This window comes from Otolemur garnettii, unplaced genomic scaffold (assembly GCF_000181295.1).
Source record: "Otolemur garnettii isolate 467f Iridium unplaced genomic scaffold, OtoGar3 scaffold00180, whole genome shotgun sequence".
NCBI classification, from domain to species: Eukaryota; Metazoa; Chordata; class Mammalia; order Primates; family Galagidae; genus Otolemur; species Otolemur garnettii.
The window spans coordinates 251321-261161 of record NW_003852575.1 but is presented as its reverse complement, the minus strand read 5'-3'; the positions used below and the strand labels follow the sequence as shown (position 1 = coordinate 261161).

The 9841-nt window shown below is 40.8% G+C and overlaps 1 protein-coding gene across 1 annotated transcript in view; it reads left to right on the top strand.

Moving 5' to 3' along the window:
* Nucleotides 1–9841, top strand: part of SH3BGR (SH3 domain binding glutamate rich protein) — a 59590-nt gene that overhangs the window by 14742 nt on the left and 35007 nt on the right. Inside the window, exon 3 of the mRNA XM_012811939.2 lies at nucleotides 1159–1344. Coding sequence (XP_012667393.1) covers nucleotides 1159–1344 — 186 coding nt within the window. The remainder of the gene's footprint in view (nucleotides 1–1158; nucleotides 1345–9841) is intronic.

The window sequence follows — 9841 nt, the reverse complement described above, 5'->3', positions numbered from 1 at the left end:
CTCAAAAAAAAAAAAAAAATATATATATATATATATAAAAGAAAAGAAAACACTATAAAATTGTAATATTCAATATATATCAATAACAAAAGAGAAACACAAGTCACACGAACACCTCTTATAAATGCAGAAGTCAAATGTGACTTGAGTTTTACAAATTTAACAGTTTTTTCCTTGCTTAAATAAAATAAGTATACTTTTTTTGGCACCCTCTGTATTTATAGTCAGAGAAAAGGAAGTGACATACAGAAAAGGGAAGTGAGGTACAAAGGCAGCTGGATTGGTTAGAACTGGGTATTTTCTTTCTTTGGACGTGGTTTGAATATGTGGCTGCTGGTGATTGGCTGAGATTCAGCTACTGTTTCAAAGGCAAATTTCTAGGGTAGGTCTTTCATTTGTTTATGTAGGAAGCTGGGTTGCAGTTCCTTATACAGCACTCCTGCAGAGGCTTCTAAGGCCCAAATTTAGTTTAACAACAATTAATTATACAATGATTTAAACATTGTTGCTATGAAATTTTCAGAGTTTAACCATTCTCTTGATCTTTTATAAAAAAAAAGTATTTCTATACATATATGTATATATATATATGAAGGATTTCTTTCTTTCTTTTATTTTTATTTTTGAGACAGAGTCTCTATGTCGCCCTCAGTAGAGTGCTGTGGTGTCATAGCTCACAGCAACCTCCAGCTCTTGGGCTTAGGTGATTCTCTTTGCCTCAGTCTCCTGAGTAGCTGGGACTACAGGCACCTGCCAGTGTCTGGATATTTGTTGTTATTGTTGCACTTGTCATTGTTGCTTAGTTGGCCTGGGTGGGCTTGAACCTGTCAGCCTCGGTGTATGTGGCTATTGCCCTAACCACTGTGCTACAGGTACCACCAAGGATTTCTTATATATATACATATGTAAGAAAATTATAGGGTGGCACCTATGGCTCAAGGAGTAGGGCACCAGCCCCATATACCGGGGGTGGTGGGTTCAAACTCAGCCCTGGCCAAAACTGCAAAAAAAAAAGAATTATATATAAACATTTCTTATAAATTTGAATAGTTGTTTGAATTGTATGGTATAGCTGAAGGAAGGATTTAATTTATGTAAATGTAAGTAAAACATTTGTCAAAAACAGCCTAATAATCATTTTTCTCTATTCTTGACCAGATTAGGAAGAAACAGCAAGAAGTTGTGGGCTTTTTGGAAGCAAATAAAATTGACTTTAAGGAACTAGATATAGCTGGAGATGAGGACAACAGGAAGTGGATGAGAGAGAACGTTCCTGGGGAGAAAAAACCTCAAAATGGGATTCCTCTGCCACCCCAGATCTTCAACGAAGAGCAGTATTGTGGGGTGAGTATTTGGTTTTATTGAAACTCTTCCCCTGTGAATACTTTATGTGATTTTTTTTTTTTTTTTTGAGACAGAATCTTGCTGTATCACTCTGGGTAGAGTGCTGCAGCATCACAGCTCACAGCAACCTCAAATTCTTGGGCTTCAATGATTCTCTTGCCTCAGATTCCCAAGCAGCTGGGACTACAGGCACCTGCCACAACACCCAGCTATTGTTTTGGTTGTAGTTGTCATTGTTGTTAGGCAGCCCAGGCTGGATTCAAGCCTGACAGCTCGGGGTATGTGGCTGGCGCCCTAACCGCTGAGCTCCAGGCACTGAACCTGTCTGAAATTCTTTAAAGCAATTAATTTTGATGTTGTTTGATGTTGTTTTAAAGCAGCATTTGATGTTGTCAGGTCATGATGCAGACCCTGGATGGTAGATCCGTTGTGAATAATCTGTACTCAAGACTTAGAAAATGATGAAAGCAATAAGATGATGATTCATAGTTTTGGGGGGATTATTTTAAATTCTTTACTTTTATTTTGAAGAATTGAGATCTTGTGTTCAAACAAAATATGCAGTTAGTTAGAAAGGAATTCTGTTGACCTGGCAGTGTTCACACATGCACCTACACAGAACATGGTAAGTTTTTACTTTTATAAAGATTGATTTGCATAAGTAAAGTCTTACTATAGACACAAGATAAATTTGTGTAAATTTATGTAATTAGTTTAAAAACTGTTCTGCATATTTTAATTATAACAGTGATTTAAAAAGGCTGTTAGAATAGTACTTTGAATAGCTCATTGCACAGTAAAGTCACTTTTCCGTAGAGTTTACAGACTGTACTTAATAAATGAAATTATTGGAAAGAAGCGTTGTTTAAAAAAAGGACTTCAGAATATGAGAACTGGAAATTAACCAGGGCTCCTCGAGCAAGCGATCTGGGTCGTGTTCCTGCTGAGGAAATGAAGGCTCTGGGACGTGGGGGAATGGCTGAGTGTTGCGTTTCTTCTGTGTTCTCTGAACAGGTAGGAGAGTCTTAACTCCCCTCTTTTCTTCTTGCTGTACAGAACTGCTGGTTCTTCAGGTTAGGTTTTGTTCATTATGTTTTTCCACCCAAAACAGCTGCCTTCAAACTACAGTCTGAGGGACAAATCCTGCCATCTTTTCAATAAAGTTTTCTTGGAACACATCATCATGCATTTATTTACCTATTGCCTGTGGCTGATTTCACATCATGGCAGGTTTGAGCAGTTGGAGCAGGACCATAAGATCCAAAGCCAGAGATACTTACTGTTTGCTCTTTCACAGAGATGTTTGTAGACCTCTGATTTGAAGCGTAAATTCTGTAGGGGGCTTGTGTTAGTTTCCTTAGGGCTACTGTAACAAAGTTCCATAAACTTGGCGGTTTAATACAATAGAGATGTTAGAAGTTTGAAATGAAGTTGTTGACACAGGGTTAATTCCTTCTGGAGGCTCTGAGGGAGAATTTGTTCCATGCCTGTCTTCTAGCTTCTAAAGTTTGCCAGCTGTCTCTGGCACTCCCTGGCTGGTAGAAGGATCTGTCCAGTCTCCGCCTCCATGTTCCCAGGGTGTTCTCCGTGGCCTTCCTGTAAGGGCAGCAGCCACTGCCACAGGGCTCCCCAGTCCAGTAGGCCCTCAGTTTAATAACATCTGCGAATATGCTGTTTTCAAGTAAGTGCACTTTCTGAGGTTCCCGTGGACATGGGCTGGTGGGGGACACTGTTCAACCCAGTACAAGGCTATAGGAACCTACGTGACTCTGTTAGCACTCTTCAGAGGCTTAGCTAAAAGTCCTGTGGGTGTGGAAGTGTTGTCACACAATCTCAATGTGGTAAGCACCCACTTAGGGGAACATAGGGTTCCATCTAACACTCTGGTAAATTTATGGGGCTTCTCAGAGCGTATCCAGGATGTCCTCTTTGAGGAAGAGTCCTCTCCATCCTACACTCCTACCCTCCTCACACACCTTTCCCCATCAGGAAGGTTGACCTCAGAACTGGGGTCTGTTTGAAGGCCAAGTAGGTTATTAGCTTCACCCAGGAAAGAATTCAAGAGTGAGCCAACAGTGAAGCAAGGCAGGTTTATTAAAGTAAGAAAGGAAAAAAAGGGGGGCTGCCTCATAGATGGAGCAGCAGCCATCTCAGAGTAACAGTAACATGTGGTGAGTTTCTGGGGTCTTATTTGTATCTTCTACTTATTTTATGTGAAGTGGAGGAAGGATTACTTATAGGATTTCTGGGAAAGAAAATCCCAGATTGGAGGGTTCCTCCTCTTTTTGGACTATATAAGGTAACTTGTAGGGTTTGCCCTGGTGTTTGTAAACTGTCCTGGCACTGGCTGGCAGGAGTTTCTTTTAGTTGCTAATGTATTTTAATTAGCTTAAAATGAACAATGAGGATAATCTGACCTTCTTTTTTTCAAGGCCATCTGGTTTCTAGTTGGTTTTGGCTGGTTTCTCTGCCTTCTCCTGTTGTTTTTTTTTTTTTTGCAGTTTTTGGCCGGGTCCAGGTTTGAGTCTGCCACCTCCAGTACATGGGGCTGGTGCCTCCTCCTTTGAGCCACAGGTGCCGCCCTGCCTTCTCCTGTTTTGTCAGAGATGTTGGTTTGGGTCTTATGACCTATCAAGTAGGGCTCGCCATTTCCCTAACTCATCTCCCCTCCACCCACATTTCTAAGAATTGTGGCTCTTTAGGGGTAAGGAAATGGATAACAGGATTTTTTTGCGGGGGTGGGGGGGATGCTCATGGTGGTAGTAAGGAATTTTGGGTTTATTTATTTTTTATTTTTTATTTTTGCAGGTTTTGGCTGGGGCTGAGTTTGAACCCGCCACCTCCGGCATATGGGGCCAGCACCCTACTCCTTTGAGCCACAGGCGCTGCCCAAGGGTTTATTTTTTTATAAAATAGTTTCTCTTAGTAATTGAATAACTAATACATGCATCCACTAACAAATTAAAGCGATTCAAAATGGTCTGCAGTGAAAATTATTCCCCATTTCTAATCCCTGTTACTCCACCTGCCTTCCCTCCAGCCAGGCCACTTCTGGGTTATCACAGGGGGGCTCCATGTGCAGAGGGCCCTGTACCTGCTTCGAGGTTCTTCCATGGCTGTCTTGAAATTCTGAACAATTTTTGAACAAAGGACCCTGTGTTTCGTTTTTCCTGGTCTTGGTAAATTATGTAGCTGGTTATACTCTGAGACAACCATGTTGGCAGACTCTTCTTTGGCGTTCCAGAAATCTTCTGTTCACTTACTAAACCTAGCTCAGAGATCACCGCATAGCTGCATGTGCTCTTATCTCAATGTCTGCACATGTTCCATCACACATATGTGACCCAATTATTTGGCTTATTCTTAGGAGAATGTTCAGGTTGTTTTCAACCTCTCACCATTAAAAACAAAGCTGCAGAAATCGCGGTTATACACAGAGATCTTTGTATCCAGTACTAGAGTGTGTGTTTGCAGGATAAATTCCTAGACGATGTGTGAAGTTAATGTGCATATGCGTCCCACATTCTGATTGATCTTGGAAATGGCCTTCAGCTGCAGTCTCCCAATTTACATTCCCATCAAACCATTTGAGAACGGCTGGTTCCCTGTGGCTTTGACAACACTGCACAGCACACTTTTGGATCTGTGCCAATCTGTCGGGTGACACATGAATTTTCGTTGCTGTAACTTGGATTTCTTTATTTATGGATGAGGTTGAACCTCACTTTAAACTATGTTTATATGCTGTCTTTGTTTTTTCTGTTACCTGCCTATACATAATACTTTGCCAATTTTCTCTTGAATAAACATAGGTGATGTTTATTAGTTTGTAAGAGTCTTTTCCTATGGAAGAAGATAGCTCTTTGTCTAGATCGTGCAAATATTTCTTATTTGTGTTAAAAGGAATTTTTGGTTGGCCATGGTGGCTCAACACTGTGGGAGGCCAAGATGGGATAGTTTGAGGCCAGAAGTTTGAGACCAGCCTAGGCAGCATACGCTGCCATATCTGCAAAAAATTAAAAAAATTAGCCAGGTGTGGTGTTAGGTGCCTGTAGGGGCTAAGGAGGGAGGATTGCTTGAGCCCAGGAGTTGGAGGTTATAGTGAGCTATGCTTGGGCCATCGCACTGCAGCCTGAGCATCAGAGGGAGACCCTGTTTGTATTAAAAAAAAAAAAAATTGACAGGGATTTTTTTTAAATACAGAACTTTTTCGTGTAGGAAAATTTTTTAATCTTTTCTGTTCATGTTTCCTGTATTCTGAATCTTGTTTAGAAAAGCTTTCTGCACTCTGAAATTAGCCAAAGAATCATTTCATGACTTTTTTTTTTGTAGAAACAGAGTCTCACTTAATCGCCCTTGGTAGAGTGCTGTGGTGTCACACAGCTCACAGCAACCTCTGACTCCTGGGCTTAGGCGATCTCTTGCCTCAGCCTCCAGAGTAGCTGGAACTACAGGTGCCCACCACAACGCCTGGACATTTTTTTATTGCAGTTTGGCAGGGGCTGGGTTTGAACCTGCCACCCACGGTATATGGGGCCGGTGCCCTACCCACTGAGCCAACAGGTGCCGCCCTTCATGGCATTTTCATTATCTTTCTTTTGTTTATTTTAACCAGCCTTTTAAGTGTAGGCTAGTTATAGTAGTAGAAGCAATATTAAAGTATGTCCCGTCTAGGTTACCTCCTAGGATGAAAGTGCTACAGTTATTTTCTGCTATAAAACTGAAACCCCAAAGGCATCTGTTATCCCATTTTGCTGTGATCTAGCAATTTTTTTCATTTTAATTGTGGAGGAGAAAGACAAAGTTTGTCAATTAATGACTTCTACTTTTAGGATCTATTTTCCTCTTATAAATATAGAGCTAATGAAATGAGTATACAGATCATTTTGTGCCTAACTTTTTAAAAAATCTTTTCTATTCTGCCTTCAGAGAGGCATTGGTAGTTTATGTTACGAGCCCTTCTCTGTAGTCTATATATGCTCTTAACAAAAGTGCATTCCTGACGCAGAGCACTTTATTTCCAGAAAGTAGGTAAAAAGGATTATTTGTGTTGTAGGCTCAGATCTTAAAAGAACACTCAAAAGTTCTGAAGGATATGTCAGGTTTAAAAATGGCATAAATCTGGGTACTCAATGTCCCTCTCCGCATGATTAGATTAAAGTGTATCGGCTCGGAGCCTATAGCTCAACCAGCTAAGGCGCCAGCCACGTACACCTAAGGTGGCGGGTTCGAATCCCCAGCCCGGACCCGCCAAACAATGACGGCTGCAACCAAAAAATGGCCGGGCGTTGTGGCGGGCGCCTGTGGTCCCAGCTACTTGGGAGGCGGAGGCAGGAGACTCACTTGAGCCCAGGAGTTGGAGGTTGCTGTGAGCTGTAATGCCACAGCACTCTACCCAGGGGAACAGCTTGAGGCTCTGTCTCAAAAAAAAAAAAAAAATTTATTTTGAAATGTGTCATATGATAAAAAAATGTAGTTTAAAGAGGAATGATACAGTGAACAGAAGTGTAATAAGTACAGTGTAATACTGTGTTTCCCCGAAAATAAGACACTGTCTTATATTTATTTTTTCTCAAGAAGACACACTAGGGCTTATTTTCAGGGGATGTCTCTGTGCTGAAATGCATGGCGTGGCTATGCAGATACGTTGCATGGCCACACCCATCAGTAGGTCTTATTATCGGGGTAGGGCTTATATTTAACAAATGCATAGAAATCCTGCTAGGGCTTATCTTTTGGGTAGGTCTTATTTTCGGGGAAACACCGTAGTACCAGAAATTCAGAAACCAGACGCCCTTGCCCTAGCTATATCCCCTCTCTCTGCACCTGGGACGGTCGTTGTAGGGAATTTTGTGTTTGCCATCCCTTCCTTTTCTCTTATCTCCCATGTATTTATACCTAAACCGTGTCTTGTTTTGCCTATTTTTGAATTTTTTTATAAATGGATTCATATTCTATGTATTCTTATTTTACCCATGTATTTTATAGATATATCCATGTTAATTGATGTTCATAGTTTTCAATGCTCTAGAAAGGCTGGTTGTGTGGTTTTTGGCTGTTGTGAACTTTGCTGCTAAGCAAATGATCTCATCAGGTCTGTGATGTGTGAGTTTCTCTTGATTGTGTAAGTAGGAATGGAATTGCTTGGCTATAGCCATGGGCATGTTGAGCTTTGGTAATGCAAAGTGTTTTCTTAAATGTTGTACCTATTTGTACTCTTACTAGTAGCGGGTGAGAGCTTTCTGTGTCTTCACCATTTGCATCATTCAACTTTGATATGTGGTGAGCCTGGTGGGTGTGAAATGGTAACTCACTGTGGCTTTAAGTTGCACTTCCCTGGTTACTAGTGAGAGTAAGTTCATGTTTTTTTAAATTTTTATTTTAATTTTATTTTTTTTAATGTTTTGAGACAGAGACTCAAGCTGTTGCTGTGGGTAGAGTGCTATGGCATCTCAGCTCACAGCAACCCCCAACACCTGGGCTCAAGTGATTCTCTTGCCTCCGCCTCCCAAGTAGCTGGGACTACAGGCACCTGCCACAACGCCCAGCTATTTTTTGGTTGCAGCCGTCATTGTTGTTTGACAGGCAGGGCTGGATTTGAACCCGCCAGCTCAGGTGTATGTGGCTAGTGCCTTAGCCACTTGAGCCACAGGTGCTGAACCTGCTGTTCATGTTTTATTTGTCTGTCTTCTTCATGTATATTTTGCACATTTTCTGTTGATTTTTTAGCCTCTTCCTTGTGATATGCAAGATTCTTCCTGTAGTGTGGAAGATTCTAATCTTTTGTTGATCATGTATATTGCAGATATCTTCTTCCAGTTCATAAATTGGTTTTTTTATGCTTCTCTAAACTGAAATTTAAAAAAATGAATTCTCCTATTTGATCTTCTAGAATTTATTTTTTATTTATTATTATTTTTTTGAGACAAGAGTTTCAGTATGTTGCCCTCTGTAGAGTACTATTGTGCCACAGCTCACAGCAACCTCCAACTCTTGGGCTTAAGCAATTCTCTTGCCTCAGCCTCCCAAGTAGCTGGGACAACAGGCACCTGCCACAACGCCCAGCTATTTTTTGTTGTTGTTGTTATTTAGGTGGCCCAGGGTGGGTTCAAACCCGCCACCCTCAGTGTACATGGCTACCATGGTAAGCACTGTGCCATGGGCACCGAGCCCTAAAATTTTTATAGTTTTGGCTTTACACCATTTACTTTTTAAATGGACTTAAAATTATTATTTTTTTGGTGAATGATATGAGGTAAAGATAATTGCAGTTTAAATGTGGATAACCAATTGTCTCATCCACATTCATTAAACAGTCCATCTTTTCTCCATCTCTCTGCTGTGATAATTGTCAAAATCAAAATGGATTCGCTTGTGTTAATAAAAGCTTCTGCCTAGTAAAGCCAGGAAGGCCACAAGAAAAGGGTTCTCCTGCTTGAATACTTATAAGATTATCACAAAATACCGTGCCAAGACCAAATAAAGGCCATCACAATCTTACCCCCCAAATACACGTGCAAGAGCATGTGCTGGCCCTGCCTGCTCAGTCTTGGACTGGCATTACTCTTGTCACTGGTCCTCGTAGCCAAGGATAATTATCTCAAAAAAATTATGTAATCTTCCTCATTTTTCCTTTAAAAACCTTTATTTTTTTGTTAATGATGGCATGCATATTCTCCATGGGGATGCCCTATTCTCAGATAAATGTTATTGTTGTTTAGAGAGCCTCTGGCTGTTACTCCGGTTGACACCATAGTACCAGCTCTGCTGTGATCGTCTGTGTGTCATGTGTGGGTTTGTTTTTGGTCATTGTGTCTATTTGTGTTGTGATGTCACACTGTCTGATCACAACTTGTAATGAGACTTGCCAGCTTCTGCTTCTTCTTGGTAATTCTTAGCTTTCTGCCTTTTCATTTTTAGATTCAATTATCTTGCTTGGTTTTTCAAAAATTTCTGTTGAAATTTTGAGAAAAAGTATGGACTCTATAGATCAGTTTGGGAAAAATTAGCATCTTTAAGATTCATTTTTATGGCGATGAGGATGTCCAATCCAGGGATGTATCTGGAGCATCATTTATTCCGGCCTGTAATATTCACATTTTCTCCGTATATGTTTTGTCATTTTTTTCTGGAAGCACCTCCATTTTTTATGCTGTCTCCTCGTACATTTTCTACTTGGTTTTTGCTGACTTAAAATAACATTTCCTATTTCTATTTGTATCCAGCAACCTTACTAAAGTCTTGTTAGTTGTAATTATTTGTAGATTATTTTGGCAGGGGTATGACGTTAACATAGGTATTAGTTGAGGACAAATTTGTTTCTTCCTTTACATCTCTCTGTCTCTCTGTCTTTTCTGGCGAGGGCTTTCAGAACAGTGCTGAACAGAAATGATAATGGGGCTGGCGCCTATAGCTCAACCGGCTAAGGCGCCAGCCACGTACACCTAAGGTGGCGGGTTTGAATCCCCAGCCCGGACCCGCCAAACAACAATGACGG